The sequence below is a fragment of the Quercus lobata genome, chromosome 5 (genome assembly GCF_001633185.2).
Source record: "Quercus lobata isolate SW786 chromosome 5, ValleyOak3.0 Primary Assembly, whole genome shotgun sequence".
In the NCBI taxonomy this organism is placed as follows: domain Eukaryota; kingdom Viridiplantae; phylum Streptophyta; class Magnoliopsida; order Fagales; family Fagaceae; genus Quercus; species Quercus lobata.
The window spans coordinates 62,006,614-62,028,172 of record NC_044908.1 but is presented as its reverse complement, the minus strand read 5'-3'; the positions used below and the strand labels follow the sequence as shown (position 1 = coordinate 62,028,172).

Genomic DNA, 21,559 nt, shown 5'->3' with positions numbered 1-21,559 from the left:
ACCTTTTTGTGTGAGAAAAATATGGATTGAATAGAAGAGAAAAAAAAAATTTTATAGTAAAAAAATGGGGAGAAGAAGAGTCAAAATAAAAGGAAGATAAAGGGATGAAGAAATTGTACGGTTAAAGTATAGAGTAACGGGGAGATAAAAAGGTAAAAGTAAGTAAATGTTAGAGAATATGTAATTGTAAAGTGGGAAACTAATAAGGAGAAAAATAATTTAAAAGGAGAAAGAAAATGTTGAAAATAGGTTGATAATGTAACACTAATGTGGCTCAACAAGAGTACAACAACATTAAATGCTACGTTTCAATTTTTAGATATATATAAACTAGTAAATTGTTCGTGCGATGCACAGATAATTTTATGATATTTTATGTAAGATAGTTTTGGATAATGCTATATATATATATATATATTATAAAGAAAATGTAAACTAAATTAGATCAAAGAAACATATACATTTTGGCATATTAAAAATTAGTAGTTTCACTGCACATTTGTAGCCTTCTCAAGGTAAGATTAATTTTTTTAAGAAAATCATGAAACCAAAATTAAATGCTAAAGAGTAATAGGACCATAAAAATCAACTAATTTGTGTTGTGTTCATAGATTGTATACCATGAAATGAAAGTATACCCAACTCTCTCACCATCTTTCACTCATCAATAATGAAATATTAAGACATGGAGTGGGCAAGTGTGTATGCAGTGTCTTATAAATGATTTAAAACCATAGTAGAATATGATTTTATATTGCGCACTAAAGATTCTCTCCACTTTTATACCCCCCCCCCCAAAAAAAAAAAAAAAAAAAAAAACCTGTTCAACCAAATTACCCAAGCCTAAATCATATTTAAGCCCATAATTTAAAAAGAAAAAAAAATTACTTATAGGGGGTTTCAATGGCTTGGTAGTGGTAGAGGCCCCACAGATTCTTCTTTCACTCTCTTACAAATGCTTTGTCAATCTCAGGTCTTTTATTTTGGTAATACTGAAATATTTCATTTCATTTAATAATCCACAACATTTTCGTGTCCCTCTATCTCTTCCTAGAACCTTATTTGGTTAGTTATTACTATTAGTCTTTAATTATCATTATTTTTGCTTTTTTTTTTTAATACTTAAAATATTAAATGCAAAATTACATGGCAGGATCTCATGCACTCTTGTATGAGGTTTCTATTTTTATATATGCTAGTCACAAACTCATGCGATGAACGAGAATAGCTATTAAATGAGTTTCTGGGAAGAAAAATCCATTATTTTTTAGTTGAAGTGGTAAAAAGAAATGCATGAAATTATATATATATATATATATATATATTGAAAGAAAAGTACAAAGTTTTATTAATTAGATATTATTTTATTTATTAGTTTTTTGTGGGAAGGAAAAGAGACAAAATGTTGTGTCTCTAGAATAATTTGTGTTGTATATAAAGGTACATATAAGATGGGTTGTAATATATGTTATTTTATTTAATATATGTAACATCCCGTCAGTTTAAAAAAAAAAAAAATGTAAGTCAGCATTTTTGTGGACCACGTGTGCCCCCCACCTAACCCCACTACCCATCATTCTCATCCACTCATTTTCACTCACCTCTCTTCTCTCTTTTGGCCAGCTCTCTCTTTTCTTTCTTTCATTTTCTCTCTTTTCATTTTACTGAAACACACACACACACACACACTCACCCGCCGGCCTCCACTCCAAACCACACCATCTCACCATCATTTTTTCCGACAAGATCACCAGAAAAATACTCAGGAACTCTAAAGCATCTTCATCATTTTATTTGAGGTAAAGTTCAAATCTTTTTTTATGGGTATTATGTTCTTATTTGAGGTTATTTTACCCAATCTTTAATAATGTTATTCACATGATTTAAGAGCTTTGGAAATGATATTCTTGTGTTTATATGTATGGGTTTTGGTCTTGCTGGATGTATTTGATGAGTGAGTTCATGATTTTTACAATGATGGCTATCTAAGGCTTGTTATGGTGAAAATTTAGAGGTTTTGAGTTATAACATGTGATAGATGATGAATATAATTTTTTATTGATTATTTGGAGCTAGTTAAAGATTTAAATTGTTGTCTTGGAGAAAATTATGATTTTGGTGTCATGGGTCACTTGATGATGTTATAAAAATCTTGTGGGAAGCACTTGTAAAGTGTGGAGGTTTTGATGTTAGATATGACACCTTGAAAGATTTATGAGTATAAATGGGAGTCTATGCCTTGCAAATTAAAGTGTTTTGAGAAATTTTGGAAGTAGAATACATTACATGTGAGGTTGAATACTAGGCTTGCCTAATTAAGTTCTTACTTGGCAATTCCTAATTTGTAGTTAGATACAATTTCAAGCTTTGTGCTCATTGTGATAGATTTGCTTGACATTGTTTAGGTTCTAGCTAATCTCCCCTTGGAGCTTGGAGAATTAGGATTTTGCGGTTGCAAGGTAAGTAGCTTTTTAATGGGTATTTTTGGAAAATAACCATGTCTTATAAATGCTGTTTTTGAGTCAAACACATTTTGGAAAATGATATATATGGATATATGCTTTTTTAAAAGTATTGTGTTGTGACCCTTACTATATATAAAAAATGCATCATATTTGGTATTGCATTTGGGGAAATGCATGAATTGTTGATATGGAAAAATGAGCATCTTTTATTTAATCTTTGATAAGAAAATCATTGATTTTATGGTGTATTGAAAAATTTAAAGATGCTTATTTTTTCTTGTATTATTTGAGAAATTGTTAGAAAATATTTTGACAAGAATGAAGTTTGAAAACCTTACAAACTTTGTAGAAGTTAGATTATTTAAGGTTTTCTGAAACTACCTGGATGTGAACTATGTGTTTCAAAGTAATGTAACATGTGAGCTTATGTGGTTTTAATACCATGCCATGTGTGATTTTCTAGTGATCACCCGATTTGGTTTCCGTAGTCTTTGTAACAATGGAATCAAATTTAGGTCAGTATCCTTTCACTTTGGATGACGCGTTCTTCCCTGCTGTCCATGGGGGGAAGAGGTTCCTTGATTGTGTATGGGTGAGGTTGCTATCCATGGGGCCAAGAGACCACATGCAAGAGAGGTCCTATTTGACGCGTTCTCTCTGCTGCTCATGGGGGGAGAGAAAAACCTTGAGGGTATGGGTGAGGCTACTGTCCATGGGACCAAGAGTCTACATACCAGAGAGGATAATATCATGCCAATTGTGAATAGGTGGATCCTCTGACCAGTTTATGTGGTAGTATGGTATATTTATGATAAATTACCGTATGTTAGATTTTATGACTTTGGAAATTATATTGTTAGTACTCACAGATTATAATATATAGTTTCAAGGTATTTACTTTGAGAAACTTTGTATTTCATTATTTAATCATTCTTATCATATTATTATTATTGAAGATGAAACTTGCATTTCCCCCACCCCCATTAATGTGCTACTTACTGGGCTCTGTCTCGTTCCATTATTTTTTATAAACTTTTCAAAGTAGGCAACAATCTTTTGAGACAGCTTTTTGGTGGCTAATAGTAGTTAGACTAACTACTGATGGGGGCTGAATTTTTGTAATGGATATATTAGATGGTGTACATCTTAGACTAGGCTTGACTCATTTTTTTGTATGTTATAGTGGTTATAACTGTATTTCCACTGATGAGACAAGTTGTTGTTATGTAATTGTTTTATTCAGACCTCTATTCTTTTGTGGCCAATGGTCCTTGTAATTAATGCTTAGAGCTCTGACTTACTCTGAGAGTATATTCTATGAGATTATCATGATAATTCTTGATGTTGGCACTTGATAGGATTTATGTGGATTGAATTGTCAAAAAGGAAAAAAAAAAAAAAAATTACAGGTACTTGAGACGTCTTTCTCATGCTTTGGACCTTTTGGTGTTTGGGGCGTGATAATATATGTAAGAAATGTCATAACCTTTCAAATTTGATATACTAAAAGGTGTCTATTAAAATGTCATAATCCTTAATATTGGATATACCAAAATGTGTCTATTGACCGAAAATGTGCATATCGAATGAAAAAGTGTTTATTGACCAAAAATATGTTTATTGAAAAATGAAAAGACACAACAGTTCTGTTTATTTAAATGTATATGTGGCATTAATTTATGTAGCCAGGTGATGCAATAGGTATTGGTCAACAAAAAGTCAAACGTTTCGTTTATTTATATAAATATATATATATATATATATGTTGATTTGATCTATGTTTGTCTACAAGGTTGTTAAAATTGGTATCCAATTATGTAAATATTATAGGATCTTTAGATCGTTGGATCAAATTGTGAATCATAAAATTTTACTTTTGTTGAATAAAAAAAACATATTGATAATGACTTTATATATTGGATCATCTTTAAAATTCATGGTTTAAAAAGATGATTTCGTAATTAATTAAAACATAAATAATATATTAAATTTCTAAAAAATTAATAAAGTTGACTAAACAAAAAATATAGAGACATATACACAATTTTTGAAATGTAATTTTACAATTATTATACATCAAATAACAAATAAACCTAGGCAAACAAAGAGACATTCTTATAATTTTTGATAACTTCTATATTTGGCAAACCATTTTAGAAAGGACTTTGACTTGTTTTTACTAAACTACTATATTATTATTAGAGTCACAATTTTTACATAGTTTATTATATTTTGGCAAAGAAGATGTGGATAATGAAAATAAAGATTATTTGTAATATAAGTATGTATATTATATGTCTTGTCACTTTTTTGGTGAGATGCATCCCAATATGAAGTATAAATTATGCAAATCTTTGTTCTTTATTTCAGCTTTTGAAATCTCAATGGTAAAGAAAAGAAAAACCCACAACTGCTAGAACATTTGAATTCTTTATCAAATATTGGTTCCTTGCTTTCTTTTCATTGAAGCTGATCGACGAAGAATTTCGGCTCTAGTTTTGGAGATAGTGTAAATTTTTCAGGGACCCAGATGCTTAGGACGTCACTGGTTGCAAAAGTGAGGTACTAACATATGTTAATGGAGAAGAGGACGATGAATCAAAATTATTGTTGCCTAATATTCTTTTTATTACCTTCATTGTTACAATAAATCCAATGAAACACAACTTAGGGATTTTTCTTAGAGTTGAAAACCCATTTATGAATGAAGTTTATTAACATAACAGTAGTCTTCAACATTTGTTCTTCCTATTTGTTCTTCTCCATGAACATGACCACCTTTTTTTTTAATCCTTCTTATGATCATTTTATCAAACACTTCTTATGATCATTTTATCAAACACGCAAAAACATAGAACTACAAATATTAGGATTACCTTCAACTTACATGAGAAGTTGAAAATAATGTAGATAGGAAGTCAGGGATGTTATGGAAGCTGAGGTGAAAAGTGAAAACTATGGAATAATTAAAAGACTAATATAAAAAGAGTGAAAATAAAATAATTTTGTTTATTAATGGAAAGAAAGTAATAATATGGTCACTGATATGACTCAACAGAAATAACAATACAAATACTAGGTTTCAACTTTTAGATATACATAAATATAGATATAGATTTAGGTAAGTTAATGTTTATGATTTTTTTTTTTTTTTTTTTTTTTTTTGAAGTGAGTCAATGTTTATGATTAATAAAAGAGTTTCTTAATAGCTCAAGAGATTCACCGACAATAATAATATTCTTTGATGTTTATGATTAATAGAAGAGTTTCTCAGTATCTCAAGAGATTCACTGACAATAATAATATTAATTCTTTGAAGTTTGAATATATCTTCTAATATTTTGAAATGCAAAGTAGAACACTGGTAGGAGATCCCTCGTCACAGACCATCTTCAACCACCACACAGAAACAGATTCGACTGCATGCCAGTGACCTCGGTTGACTCACTCAAGACCGTTTACACGCTAGCTAACCTACCGTCCTTGTTCGAGTGTGTCACTTGCAACAAATGAAACCTCCATGCGACTAGAGACCCATTCTGCTATATTAGGTTTCGGGTGTATGTGTTTGTTTCTTAAAAAAAAATTGTAGTACTCTTCCATCCAAGACATGACACATCACACAAGATTAATCATCCCAATGTTACTTTATTATTATTATTTGTAAAGGAATCCCAATATTAATTTGAGAATGATAATGCACGTATCACAGACTAAATAGTCTTCTCTGGACAATATTCAAGTGGTACAATAAACGCAAATGCAAGAATCCCCAACACCCTATCAAGGTACGGGGATCCTGGTAACAAAAGAATAAATATTAGAATGCAAGTCTTCCTTTCAATACATGCCTTCTAAAACCTGGAATATGAACATTCAATATGTAATCCTCCCAGTTTATGCTGCCTACGTTGAATCCAAAGTCCCTCATCTCTCCCAGTGACATGCCTTCCATCAATTTCTGGGTATTTTGATTGTCAAACCTGGTAGCAAATCATTTGTAACCGTAGCTCAACAAATCATTCGTAAGTAATAACTAGAGGAAAGCAACAATGTTATGGGCTTAATTATAACATTAGTGAAATAAGCAGAAAGAATTTTGAGCAAACACACAAAGTGATGTATGGATTGCAATCACCTTGGACTTTCTAAAGACTAGTTATGTCTATAATTAGTTTTATTCTGATTTAAGATCAATAACAATCAATTGTGCCTTTGATTTGGATGGTGGTTTTAGAGTACAGTTTATAGAAACCTATTGTTTTTGTTAAGTCACGCCCATGATAGGTGAAGTTTAGAAAATTACTTACTGATTTTGAAATTTCACATTGATTATAAGAATATTAAAGATGTGCACTAATTTGATCAAAGATGGTAATCCCATTATTGAAAAGGAAAAGCAAGGAGGTGTGCCAATCCCGATAAATGAGGCGGTGGTGTAGCTAAATTTTGTGTGTGAGGCTTAGGAGCAAAGTTTTGCCTTGTGCCAATCTCATATTGCAAAGTTTTGTCTTGTAAAGACTAAGCTTTGTCTGGACTCTACTGTTTTAATGTGAACATATATATCAATATCTTTGGGTGCTTAATTAGGGTAGTTTATGTTTGAGATTTCTTTTGTGAGAGTTTATTTATAGTTGTAATACCTATTATTGATAATCAATTTTGGTTGGTATTGTCCGTAGATGTAAGCTTGGAGAGGAGGTTATTACTACTTCTGTAGATAATGAATAGTATTTTAATGTAATGTACGTGGACAAATGCTCTATATAGTATGCAATTGAGAAATAAATTGGAGACATACAAGCCAAGTTTCAAAAGAAGCTTTATACTATTTACCCTGGTTAATTCATTCATTTGTGAAAATTTACTACTAATAATGTGTCAATTCTTGTGACGATTTAAAAATTTTGAAAAGTCCTAAGCACTTATATGATTCTTGCTTAGGTGACTTGAGGAATTTATTTGTGGTTGGCCTTGAAACATCCCATTATTCACTTATTTATTGTTATGTTTTTTTTTTAGTCCTAGTTCTCAACATCTTATTGTCAAATGCTGAAATGAATGAATTAGAGTCACAATAATACGTGTGCGTGTGAGCATATATTCCAAAATTAAAGATATTACCTTCCCCTATCGACCATATATGGCTCATAAATTTTAGCCAAGTGAACAACATGCTCCACTATCTTCTTGCGTTTTATTTCCAGCTTGCCTCGCAACTTAGAGTCTGTAATGGTTGTATCCATTAGTCCACTTCTTTGAGCTATTTCATCCGAAATGTAAGAGGCGAAATTGTCCATTGAATTGAAAAACTTCATTTCATTGATGCGTATGTTTGTCCTTTCCGAGTTCATTAATGGAGAACAAGTGAAGTGATTGCAAGAAAACTTGAATAAATCATGAACCAAAAGCGGGTTTACAGCAGATGACCCAACGTGGTAGACATTTAATTCAGGTTTCGCAGCTATCCCATGCTTTGCTATGGCTGCTATGGACGCGTTGACAACCATGTCCAAAGGAACCTAAAGCATTCATGATTCAATTCTTAGTGAAAACTGAAAAAGAAAAAGAATTGTATGGTATATCAAACCAATTAATAATGCGAAAAAAAAAAAGAAGGGTAGCAAATTACCACGTCTATAACTGCTTTTGGGTCTCCAAGAAATCCTGGGAGCCAGCCTTTACCATAGGATAAGATCAATGGATCCAACATTCTGATTTGTTTATGTATATATAATTAAGAAAACAAGAAAGGTATAGTTAATTATATATGATATTGAAGGAATTTTATTAAATTACTAGTTATCCTAAAAATTATAATTGTTAAGAAATGGTGAATTTAACATATGTAAAGCGTTATTCTAGCAAGCTTCAAAGAGAATATATTTTTGTGAAGGTTAAAATATTAAAGTACCTGCTTCCCTGTATCCATCCTGGGAAAGGCTCTTTGATGGAGCTCTCAATTATACTTGGGCGGATGATGACTAGTGGAATATCTCCTCTCATGCTATTTAATAGCATCTCTCCCATGGCCTTGGTGAACAAATAAGTGTTTTGCCATCCAAAGATTTTTGCTCTATTATAGTGACAAAGAGTATATTGATTAGGTGAGCATGAGCACTGACAAACTTGCAATTAAGCTTATGGATGTTAAAACTAATAGAAATCTACCGGCTTAGCAATGGAATTATATGACCTGGACGAAATTGTCATGACTCATGAAGATTGAAACTCATTGCTTTTTATCATGACCTACTTTGCTTTTTGGGCAAATTCCGTTCATTTAAACATTCGATTATTAGATGAACTTTTTATTTATGGTAATTTTTCATATTGTAATTAGTTTTTAAAAAAGTAAAAATAAGGCATTGGAACATTTTCCATGGTCAATAGTATCTTATTATGTGATTTTCACAACTTTACCATTCTTAGAAAGATTTTCATATTTTTTAAGCTTAATTTCATGCTTAACATGAACTAAGGTTTTCTAGGGTTTAATGGGTCTCCTAACCAAGGGAGTTAATCCTATATCGAAAGCTATACTGGTTTAACCAATGGAACAATAAATTTTGGTACTTGTTAATATCGGTGTACCGTTTCGGGTTTACTACTATTTTTTATATTTACAAATATACTTATATATATATATATATATATATATATATATATTATAATAAAAATAAAAGTTTACCATAAAACATTACCTCAATTCAGAACAAATTATTCATGGTTTTAGACTTTAGACTTTAGCATACTAAGAAAACAAATAATTCTAATAAGTTAATGCAAATAAGTTACCATTCTATTCTTACAAAAATTCAAAAATTACAAAATTGAAAAAAAAAAAAAAAAAAAAAAAAAAAAAAAAAGAAAAAAAAAAAGAGAAGCAAGCTTATTACTGTACCAACCGAAACACCCAAAATCGGTCGGTATGACTAGTATTTAAATTAGTACGAAACATTGACGTTTCAATACCAGTGCATGTACTGGTGTAGTACATACCGGTGATATCAGCCGGTATGGTATGGTATCGACCACCTTACTCCTAACCGTTATGTAACTTCTTTTTTAATAAATTAGTGATCATAACCCACTAGGCATTTAGTCTTTTATTAACATGTTCTAAAATATTTTTCCCCCTCTTTTTTTTTTTTTTTGGGTGTGGATTCCAGAGTTCTCATAGATTTAAGTAAATTCCTGTGGATTTAATGCTTATTTGTTGAAATAGACGTGCACGTTTTGCAAATTGTAGCTTTTTGCCTGCATTAGGTAGGAAAATTTTTTTTTCTATCCAAAAAAAAAAAAAATGTAGAATTTTTTTTTTCCTTATATATAATTTCCGCCTCGAAAAAGTATGGAACCTTAAAGGATGATTTTCTTGGATCTTGGTTTTGACTGATTAATGTTGCATTTCTAATTGAACATTAAAGCATAGTTCGTTACCTTTGCAAACCCAATTCTATCATCTTTTGAGCAACAATATTTTCATGCACAAATAATTTCAAATCTGAAGCCATTTCTATTTCAGCAATGATATCCAACACTGGGATAGATTTTGGAAGGGTTTCTGACTTGGCACTTTCCTCTGCTATTGTCTGTCCTATGTGGAAAGGTTTCTCCATAATTAATCCTTGTCTCTCCCCATTGACATATGCTGTGTAACAAAGCAACACTAAAAAATCATTGCTATGATATTAATGTATATATTTATCTTTAGAGCAGCTTATGCTTAGTTGCATACCAGTTGATACATGCAAGAAAAGGCTAAGTTTTTTGCACTTCTTTGCAAAACCTAGGAGTCGGGAAGGTCCTTTTGTGTTGGTGTTGAGAGCAACATCATACCTATATATATATATATATATATATATATATATAACAACAATTTAAGATTCAATTTTATGAGAACACCAAGAAAACAAAAAAAAATATGTTAAAACAACCTTTTAAAAAGAAATGCACATTCAAGCTAGATGGAGTGAAACCTTTCGTCTAAAGTTGTATTGGCGGCTGAATTTATGATCACATCAACTTCCTTTGCGATTTCATTAGTTGTATAGGGATCCATCCCCAGATTGGATTCACAAACATTCCCAGCTACTGGAACCAGCTTCCTCATCATGAAAGCCTTAAAGGATTTCCCATGCATTTGTTCCAAGCACTTGAAAAGTTCCGAATCTAAAATCTAATCACCATAATTAAATCTCTGAGATCATCAACAAAGATTTAGAAGTTCTTTTATTTTATAGAAAAATATACTCAAACACATAGTTATTATATAAACCTCGACTGGACACTAACTCAGTTTAAGAGCCAAGTCATTAGGTCACTTGTTCAATTATTGGGTTATTTTGTCACTGATTCAACTAGTGGGCTACCAGTTGATCCATATGACTAAATAAAAAATTAAATAATTTAAATAAGTTTGCAAAATCATAAAACAAATATGTAAAATTAAAATAAATTTACGATAGGCATGCCTAAATTTTTAATCAAAATTAGGTGTAAATAAGTAGCCACTAAATAATCCAAACTCAAGGTTTCAAAAGTAAATTCCGAAAAATATTGAAATTAAAAAAAAATGTCATAGAATTTTAGTCAAGTCTTTGCTGAATAAAATTTTATTACACCATGTCTTAAAATTATAGTAATAACAACATATCTTAAACTCAAAAGTCATATTCTATGCTTATATCATATCTCACTAATTGCTCATCCTATGAATTGCGATCTAAGCTAAAATTTGAAACACTATCTTTATTGAAAAGTCCAACATTATCTTCACTTTAAAATCTTTCATTTTCGCCACACTCTAAACTTGGAAACAATATTGTAATGAACTTATTAAGGTAAATTTGTTTAAAATTACAAAATCAGCTAGTTGAAAACAAGTTGTTTGAGTTGCCCGGGTAACTAAAAATTGTTGGATTTTATTAGATTGTACTAGTTAAACAACTGTACCAAATTAGATACAAGTTCACTGAATTATTGATCCAACAGACCAGATTGAATAGGGTTTAATTAACTATGCTCAAACACCAAAAAAACAAAAACAAAAACAAAAACGTAACAAGCATCTTTACACAGCATACTTCATTTTTCAGTCTGTCCACTATGAACACACACATAAAGAAACAAAAAGTAAATCATTATATGTATCATACTTCAGTTTCAAGTCTGTGCATAGCAGCTTCTTTATTCTTTGCCTTGATCAAGAGAAAGATTTTCCCCACATCAGGTACTGTACGTAAAATCTTCTCAATAAAAGCTGCACAACTGAATATGTTAGATAAACTAACAAGGGGAAATTCTTAAGTAGTTTCGGAGTACTGTTCTGGGCTCTCACAAAAAGGTGAGCCCCATGGGTCCCATCATGGGGCCCACACCCTTTGTGAGAATTCAGAGTGACTACCTAAGTTTTTTCCACTAACAAGATGTTGTATCATATGATATTTAGAATAATCTAGATATGTAGTAGAGTAAAACAAACGTGGGCACAATAAGTTCAACAATCTAGGTATCCTAACTTATTGCAGGAGCCAATCAATAAATCTCCTTCAGGAGCTTAAGAATAAAATTATTGTAGCACAAATATCATTATTAAATCAAAGCCTTAAGTTATTAGAAAAATTGATAGTTAATTGTGGGGCCCAGCAATTCGTGGACCAGGCCCATTTGCCCTTAGAAAGTCCGAGGGCCCAATCCGAGGAGAACTGTGGCCCCAGCTCCATGACGCCGAGTACGGACCAATTTTTGGGAGGCAGCCGAGGACAGTCTAGTCCTCGGCAGGCCCATAATCCGCCCAGAATAAAGGGATAAATTCGTAAGGAAATCCAAAATACCTTGGGGCGATTACCCTAAATACCCTTCTGGATAAGGCCCAATGCCTGGCAGAACCGTACTCTACAGCTTTATCAAGTCATCCCCAACAATTCCGGGATTAGACTGATGGGACCAATGTCAGTATTTGTAAAGACTGACCCTACACGTGGACGAAGGACATCGAACGCACACTAATATAAAAGGAGAAGTAAGTGAATCTACCGGGGGGAGGCAAAAAGGGAGACTTCATGAGGAAGATCGCCGGAACGATCTATGCACAGAACAGAGAAAGTCCTCCGTTGGACAGCCGGAAAGGACCACAAGGGCCCTCGGATCAAGTCCGAGGATCCCATTCTCAGAGGTGGCAGTATGGCGGGGCTTTAAACGTTTAGGCCCAGTCCATTTTCCACAGGGATCTTTCTGAAATCCAGACCGGACCATCCCCCCGTGACCAAGCCCAAGCTTTTCAAGCCCACTCTCTACAAATCGTATTGTGAGGGATCTCTCCCGCGTGAACCCGAAAATGTCACTGGGCCGCGCAGGAATCGTGTCCTTACAATTGGCGCCGTCTGTGGGAAGCATGCGCGCTTGGCGCAGGTGGCGGTGGAGTCAACTCTCTACTAAGCAAAAATCCACGGAGCTTCCTCCGTCTCCTTTGACGTGCAGCTGTTGTTCCGACATAAACTTCTGCTAGGGGCTACTCCTTGCAGCGCCCATGGCGTGGGCAGCCCTAGGGGCTCTTGGCCTCAAGCCGGCTCTCCCCGCCCTGATCTAGGGGCTTACATCCGAAAAACAAATCAAAAGTTTTGGACAGAACCAAGGCCTTGCATGGTCCACGGACTCAAGCCTGTGGGGAAACCAAACACAAAAAAAATAAATCTCGTAAGTTTTGGACAGAACCAAGGTCTTGCATGGTCCTCGGACTCAAACCTATGGGGAAACCAAGTACAAGAGATGAAAAACAAAAGTTTTGGACAGAACCAAGACCTTGCATGGTCCACGGACTCAAGCCTGTGGGGAAACCAAACACAAAAAAAAATAAATCTCGTAAGTTTTGGACAGAACCAAGGTCTTGCATGGTCCTCGGACTCAAACCTATGGGGAAACCAAGTACAAGAGATGAAAATCAAAAGTTTTGGACAGAACCAAGGCCTTGCATGGTCCACGGACTCAAGCCTGTGGGGAAACCAAACACAAAAAAAATAAGTCTCGAAAGTTTTGGACAGAACCAAGGTCTTGCATGGTCCTCGGACTCAAACCTATGGGGAAACCAAGTACAAGAGATGAAAATCAAAAGTTTTGGACAGAACCAAGGCCTTGCATGGTCCACGGACTCAAGCCTGTGGGGAAACCAAACACAAAAAAAATAAGTCTCGAAAGTTTTGGACAGAACCAAGGTCTTGCATGGTCCTCGGACTCAAACCTATGGGGAAACCAAGTACAAGAGATGAAAATCAAAAGTTTTGGACAGAACCAAGGCCTTGCATGGTCCACGGACTCAAGCCTGTGGGGAAACCAAACACAAAAAAAAATAAGTCTCGAAAGTTTTGGACAAAACCAAGGTCTTGCATGGTCCTCGGACTCAAACCTATGGGGAAACCAAGTACAAGAGATGAAAATCAAAAGTTTTGGACAGAACCAAGGCCTTGCATGGTCCACGGACTCAAGCCTGTGGGGAAACCAAACACAAAAAAAATAAATCTCGTAAGTTTTGGACAGAACCAAGGTCTTGCATGGTCCTCAGACTCAAACCTATGGGGAAACCAAGTACAAGAGATGAAAACCAAAAGTTTTGGACAGAACAAAGGCCTTGCATGGTCCACGGACTCAAGCCTATGGGGAAACCAAGTACAAGAAAGAAACATCACAAGTTTTGGACAGAACCAAGGCCTTGCATGGTCCTCGGACTCAAGCCTATGGGGAAACCAAGTACAAGAGACGGAAATCAAAAGTTTTGGACAGAACCAAGGCCTTGCATGGTCCACGGACTCAAGCCTGTGGGGAAACCAAATACAAAAAAATAAATCTCGTAAGTTTTGGACAGAACCAAGGTCTTGCATGGTCCTCGGACTCAAACCTATGGGGAAACCAAGTACAAGAGATGAAAATCAAAAATTTTGGACAGAACCAAGGCCTTGCATGGTCCACGGACTCAAGCCTGTGGGGAAACCAAATACAAAAAAAAAATCTCGTAATTTTGACAAAACCAAGGCTTGCATGGTCCTCGGACTCAAACCTATGGGGAAACCAAGCACAAGAAAATCAAAAAGTTTTGGACAGAACCAAGGTCTTGCATGGTCCACGGACTCAAGCCTGTGGGGAAACCAAGCACAAGAGATGAAAACTCATAAGCTTTGGACAGAACCAAGGTCTTGCATGGTCTCGGACTCAAACCTATGGGGAAACCAAGCACAAGAGATGAAAATCAAAGTTTGGACAGAACTAAGGTCTTGCATGGTCCACGGACTCAAGCCTGTGGGGAAAACCAAACACAAAAAAAATAAATCTCGTAAGTTTTGGACAGAACCAAGGTCTTGCATGGTCCTCGGACTCAAACCTATGGGGAAACCAAGTACAAGAGATGAAAATCAAAAGTTTTGGACAGAACTAAGGTCTTGTATGGTCCTCGGACTCAAACCTATGATAAAACCAACTACTCGTAAGGAAAAACTACATTACGTAGAATTTGGATTCATCTGAGGAAAGCTCCCCACTCGCCATTGGGTCAGTTCCCAAACTGCGGGGATTCGCAAGTCTGCTCTTAGATCTGCAGCACCAGGGGAATCGATGCGACGTAGGGCAATACGTCAACTGAGAAACAATTTGAGTTCTTTACCCTCCGTCAACTCCTTGGACGGTACTCTCATACTTATCACAGAATATTCAATTGTTATTTTTGCTAGTTTCCTGAGCTAAACCTGCTATGAGTTATCGCCGTAAGGTTTGGTAGTGTTGGTACATTAGAACTGATTGGATTATGTTTCAAAACTTCCTGCTCTAAGTATCATTGAAGAAACAGACACAGGGAGCACACCCTTCCACAAAATAATGTTGCAAAAAGAGTAGTATTCAAAATAAGTAGGCAAAATTTCTTTTCTTATTAGAACAAAGAAACAGTACAGCATACAACAAAAAGCTGAAATCAACTTGTGATAAAACTTGCTACATGATAGAAAGGAAGGTTACAAGGAAGCAAGAGAAGGCCGAGGAGGTAGCACAGACGAGACGTGGGCTACTGCTTCGAGGCCTTGTCCCTTCCCCCATGCTTTCGCATGCCCATAGCTCCGGCAGCAAAGGAGCCCAACTTGAGCCTCACACCGCAGTGGGGAGGACGCAGGTAGCACAGAGGAGAGGTTGGCTACTGCCTCAAGACCTCGTTTCATCCTCAACGCTTTCACATGCCCGAAACTCAGGCAGCAAAAGAACCTGACCTCAGGCTAACACCATCTACAAAGAAGATGCAGGGAGCCGAAAGTTGGGAAGCCCCCGCAGAAATTTGCCGGCTGCAAGGTAGACAGTGCTGATGGTGGAAATTCCTTCTTCGGACATACCAAAAATCTGGCATGACCAGAACCTGCTTCGGATTTTGACTAAAAGCGTGGGAAACATCCTCTCCCCTCTGTCATAAGGGAATATTTCTTTGAATCTATGCCTTCGTTGCCCGTATATCACTCTTCTGAGCTTGAGGAGAACGTGGCGCCCTTGCGGCGGAGAGAGTTTTTCTTCCCCGACCCTTGTCTCAAACATGACTTGCTGCGGGAGGAAGCTGAAGGAGGAGATTAAGGAGCTGGTGCCTAGGCAAAGAAACTTGCTCTCTTATTTATTTGAGGAGATAGGGTGGTAGCATTTAATTAGCGCAGCTTCCCGAGGAACGCTACAGACAAAACGTCTCCAGCTCGACTTCCAACAAACCTCTGCAACGACAAGACTAAAGGAGCCTCGTCGAGGTGCACCTCGAACATCGGGACACCCAGAAGTACCGCGTGGCCATAGATTATGGAAATATCTCATGACCCGTGGGCCTAGTAAATCCGCGGCCCACGCCCTTGCTACATGATGGCCCACGGACTACGGGCCCCGCCGGGTAATAACTAATGCCGAGGACAACCTCCTGCCCGGCCGCGTACGGGATACCTGAGGAGAAGGAATAAAACAGAACCAAGGCCTTGCATGGTCCTCGGACTCAAGCCTATGGGGAAACCAAGTATAAAAATTATTATTATTACAAGTCATGGACTGAACCAAGGCCTTGCATGGTCCTCGGACTCAAGCCTATGGGGAAACCAAGTATAAAAAATTATTATTATTACGAGTTTTGTATAGAATCAAGGTCTTGTATGGTCCTCGGACCCAAACACGGCATCAAGCCTCCAGTTCTCTCCTCGGCCAGCATGGGTAATCATTACTTTTCACTGGTCGGCCTTAGTGGGCCAAACACTTATATTAGAGTTATGGCAACATCTTTTTATTATCAAGTATTTTGGTCTTAGTTGTCATCGGTTTAGAGACTTTCTCATTGAGCCGAGCAGCATTTACCAATATACAAAAACATAAACGGAATATGCAAAATGAAATAATAAACACTTTTATTAATATAAGAGATTATTACAATGTACGAAAAAGGGCTCAAACAAGCCTATACAAAAGGAGAACTGCTGAAGCAACGATAACACTCGCAGTACAGAGAAGTAAACAGTCAGGCTTCTTCTAAAACTCATCTTCAAGGTCTCTTCAGTCTCTGCCTCAACATTGCTCATATCATGACAAGAACCTTCTTCGGAAAAGGATGAAGGAGAAGGAAGAAGAATTGAAGGAGAAGGAAATAGTAAGGAAGAAATCAATGAAGAAGATGGAGGAGATGAAGGAGGAAGATGGAGGACATGAGTAAAGAAGGAGGAGAAGAAGAGAGAAGGGACGAAAAGAAAGAAAAGGAGCAAAAGAGGGAAAAGGGAAGGCACCAGGACGGAACTGGTGCTGGGAAGACTATAAGAGGAAAGCGGAGGAGGGCACCAAGGAGCAAAAGAGGGAGAAGCAGAAGCACTTAGCCCCTGCCTCAGCCCTGACTCCTAACACGTTGGTGCCATATTAGGTATGCACATGAGGAGCCGGGTGGTGCTGGTCTTGGTTGTTCTCGACTCAGTCGCGCCGAGAGTTCGACACGACGAGTCCCTGCTTCGGATTTTGGCTGAAAGAAAGGCGAGACAGATCTTAAGTCTGCGCCACCCTTGCCCTGATCGAGCCATTTCAAGTTTTATCAGAATATGGTGTCTAGAAGAGGGGCATGATTTCTTCATCATTTGGTGCGATCTTAGAAGAATAGAAGGGAGTTAGTACGAAAGTGATGGCCTCCTGCTTGCCTTCTTATAGGAAGAGCAGAACGGATGGCATTAAATGCATTCAACCTTCCCAAAGAATCTGAAGAAAAAAGAGGCGTCCGTTCCACTTCTCCACCTTATCAAATGAGCCGCTGGATATAAATAAGCCTCATTAAGGGGAATTCATTAAGGGCGCGTCTGGGACATCCAAGCGGAAGGAGCAGATCCCGAGCGGATTAAAAGGAATCCCTCAAAAACCGCCTGACTTCCTGAGAAACCGCTCACATAAATGCGGGATCAAGCTAAATGGGCCATATTAAGGGCCCGGGTTTGCCAAAACCCTCCTTTCCAATCCGGAATTCGGATAGAAGGGTTTTGAGGGGCTATTGTGGGGCCCAGCAATTCGTGGACCAGGCCCATTTGCCCTTAGAAAGTCCGAGGGCCCAATCCGAGGAGAACTGTGGCCCCAGCTCCATGACGCCGAGTACGGACCAATTTTTGGGAGGCAGCCGAGGACAGTCTAGTCCTCGGCAGGCCCATAATCCGCCCAGAATAAAGGGATAAATTCGTAAGGAAATCCAAAATACCTTGGGGCGATTACCCTAAATACCCTTCTGGATAAGGCCCAATGCCTGGCAGAACCGTACTCTACAGCTTTATCAAGTCATCCCCAACAATTCCGGGATTAGACTGATGGGACCAATGTCAGTATTTGTAAAGACTGACCCTACACGTGGACGAAGGACATCGAACGCACACTAATATAAAAGGAGAAGTAAGTGAATCTACCGGGGGGAGGCAAAAAGGGAGACTTCATGAGGAAGATCGCCGGAACGATCTATGCACAGAACAGAGAAAGTCCTCCGTTGGACAGCCGGAAAGGACCACAAGGGCCCTCGGATCAAGTCCGAGGATCCCATTCTCAGAGGTGGCAGTATGGCGGGGCTTTAAACGTTTAGGCCCAGTCCATTTTCCACAGGGATCTTTCTGAAATCCAGACCGGACCATCCCCCCGTGACCAAGCCCAAGCTTTTCAAGCCCACTCTCTACAAATCGTATTGTGAGGGATCTCTCCCGTGTGAACCCTAAGATGTCACTGGGCCGCGCAGGAATCGTGTCCCTACATTAATGATTATTCAACACACTTACAACATTTTTTTTTTTTTTTTTGTGAAACTGTTTACAGTTCAATATTTTGGAGGTCTATACAAAAATCGCTTATATTTTTTTGAGGAATGCTATGTTCACAATGTTTTCATAACAGTTTTCACAAAAATCTTTAGTGGTAAGTTGTTATTGATTCAAATTTGAGCTCATCACTCACTTCAATTTTTTTATCACTAATAATAACTTACTAAGTAAGAATTGTTGTGAAATTATTGTGAACGTAACATGGGGCTTTGAGCGTAAGTGTAAAGCTGGCCCGGTTAAATATTAATGGTATACTAATTTATTTTTTGTTTTTTTTTTTGTTTTCAGTTTAAGAAAAACATAACTACTTAGAAACATTAAGTTTCTAAATTTTTTTATGTTTTTAAAATTAAAAATTAAAGAAAAAAAAAAAAAAAAAAAACCAAATTAGCCTTATGTTTTTAAGGTATGTAAGACTTAATGCACAAGAAAGCAATACCTTTGGCTAGAAATCCAGTTGCGCCTGTGATAAGATAGTTCTTGCCTTGAAAATAACTAACAATGCCAATACTATCACCTCCGGCATTATCTTTGTTTTCGCAACAAACCACTCTAAAAGTTCTTCCAGTTGCAGAAGTTCTGGTACTATTGTAGTGATGGTAGCAATGATAACTTTTTGTGGTAGTGAGGACAGGGATTGAAGTACCATAAGGGATTGCATGAGTACTGGTGAGAGATCGTGAATAGGATTTATAAGGCACAGATGCCGTGGACATGAAACTTTGGCGAAAACTCATTATAATTTTTCAAAAGACTACCTCAGTAAGTTTCTTAATTTAGATGTACCTTATGTTCTATACAATGGAGAAGCTCGGGGCCCCTTTATATATAACTAGAGACTATCTTGTAGCTGATGAGATAAAATGAAGGGAATGGAGAGTTTATGTAGATGTCATGAAGCTACGTGAGGAATGAAATTCACGTGATTTTCTTTGAATAATCCATCATTGTCTCAATAGCCACAATCGGTGGGCCTTAGCCTATGTTTTGTATCATATGTGGTTTTCCAAATAATTCAATGGGCCCATATGAACAATAGGAGTAGAAGTCGGAGGTCCAGAGTATGTAGACACAGTATTTAGCCTCAACTTTCCTAGCGAATATCTCGAAGATTGAAAGCTTCGAGATATATCAAGATATATTTATTCCAACACGTTGAAGATTGAAAGCTTACCACGTCAAGCTTACCATTACGTAATCGATCTCTAGTGATTTGGATTGCTTTAACGTATTACAAAATGGAAAATTTCTGTTATATATGCACTAATACACATACTCTTGTACACACACAATTTTGGGTGTATATTAGTGAGTATGTAATAGTTACTACATGAACAAAGTTTCTCTCCAAACTAGTTTGGAGAGAAATACTACAAACTCATCATATATATTTATATTGAGTGTGAATTTTGAAAATCTAACCGTTAGATTGCATGTTCTTATTATGTCCTTAATGCTTACAAATTTTCAAGAAAATCAAAGATCAATTGCTATGTCATCAAATAAATGTTATAATTTCAAGTTTTTGTAATCTAAAATTGTATATAAAAAATAAATTAATTGTTCAAATAGTAAATAATATCCGATTTGAACGAAATTTGATATGCATGTTTTTTGATATGCATGTTAAGAATATAAAGAACATGAAATTCAACGGTTAGATTTTCAAAATTCACAACCAAAAAAGAAATATATGAGAAATTTGAAGAATTTCTCTCCAAACTAGTTTGGAGAGAAACTTTATTCATACTACATTTACAAGAATTTCATTTCCTATTGTTGATGCCTAGATGAACAATAGGAGTAGAAGTCGAAGGTCTAGAATCTAGCTATCTAGATATATGTAGCCATAGTGTTTAACCCCTTTTGGATATGTACCATTGTAAGTTTTTTTTTTTTTTTTTTTTTTTAAAAAAATCTTCTCCCCTCTTCCTGTGTGTGTGTATGTTAAAAGTACTTAGTATTCTCATAAAAAAAATAAAAAATAAAAAAACTTTCCTAGCGAATATCTCGAATATCTTGAAGATTGAAAGCTTCGAGATATATAAATATATATATGTATTCCAACACGTTGAAGATTGAACGCTTACCACGTCAAGCTTTACCATTACGGAATTGATCTCTAGTGATTTGGATTGCTTTAACGTATTACAAAATGGAAAATTTCTGTTATATATGCACTAATACACATACTCTTGTACACACACAATTTTGGGTGTATATTAGTATGTAATAGATACTACATGAACAAAGTTTCTCTCCAAACTAGTTTGGAGAGAAACCTTATAAACTCATCATATATATTTATATTGAATGTGAATTTTGAAAATCTAACCGTTAGATTGCGTATTATTATTATGTCCTTAATGCTTACAAAATTTCAAGAAAATCAAAGATCAATTGCTATGTCATCAAATAAATGTTATAATTTCAAGTTTTTGTAATCTCAAATTGTATATAAAAAATAAATTAATTGATCAAATAGTAAATAATATCCGATTTGAATGAAATTTGATATGCATGTTAAGAACATAAGGAACATGAAATTCAACGGTTAGAATTTCAAAATTCACAACCAAAAAAGAAATATATGAGAAATTTGAAGAATTTCTCTCCAAACTAGTTTGGAGTGAAACTTTGTTCATACTACATTTACAAGAATTTCATTTCCTATTGTTGATGCCCAGAAGAACAATAAGAGTAGAAGTCAAAGGTCCAGAATCTAGCTATCTAGATATATGTAGCCATAGTGTTTAAGCCCTTTTGGAT

At 35.8% G+C, this 21,559-nt stretch overlaps 1 protein-coding gene across 1 annotated transcript; it reads right to left on the bottom strand.

Moving 5' to 3' along the window:
• Positions 1–6,285: 6,285 nt before the first annotated feature.
• LOC115990890 (fatty acyl-CoA reductase 2-like) lies at positions 6,286–19,527 on the bottom strand. Its single transcript, XM_031114657.1, has 9 exons — positions 19,230–19,527; positions 11,627–11,730; positions 10,448–10,647; positions 10,207–10,307; positions 9,909–10,119; positions 8,380–8,541; positions 8,098–8,179; positions 7,590–7,987; positions 6,286–6,448 (listed from the first exon to the last, which is right to left on the bottom strand). Exons 1-9 carry the CDS (start codon positions 19,525–19,527, stop codon positions 6,286–6,288), a joined length of 1,719 nt encoding a protein of 572 aa, XP_030970517.1.
• Between the last annotated feature and the right edge of the window lie 2,032 nt (positions 19,528–21,559).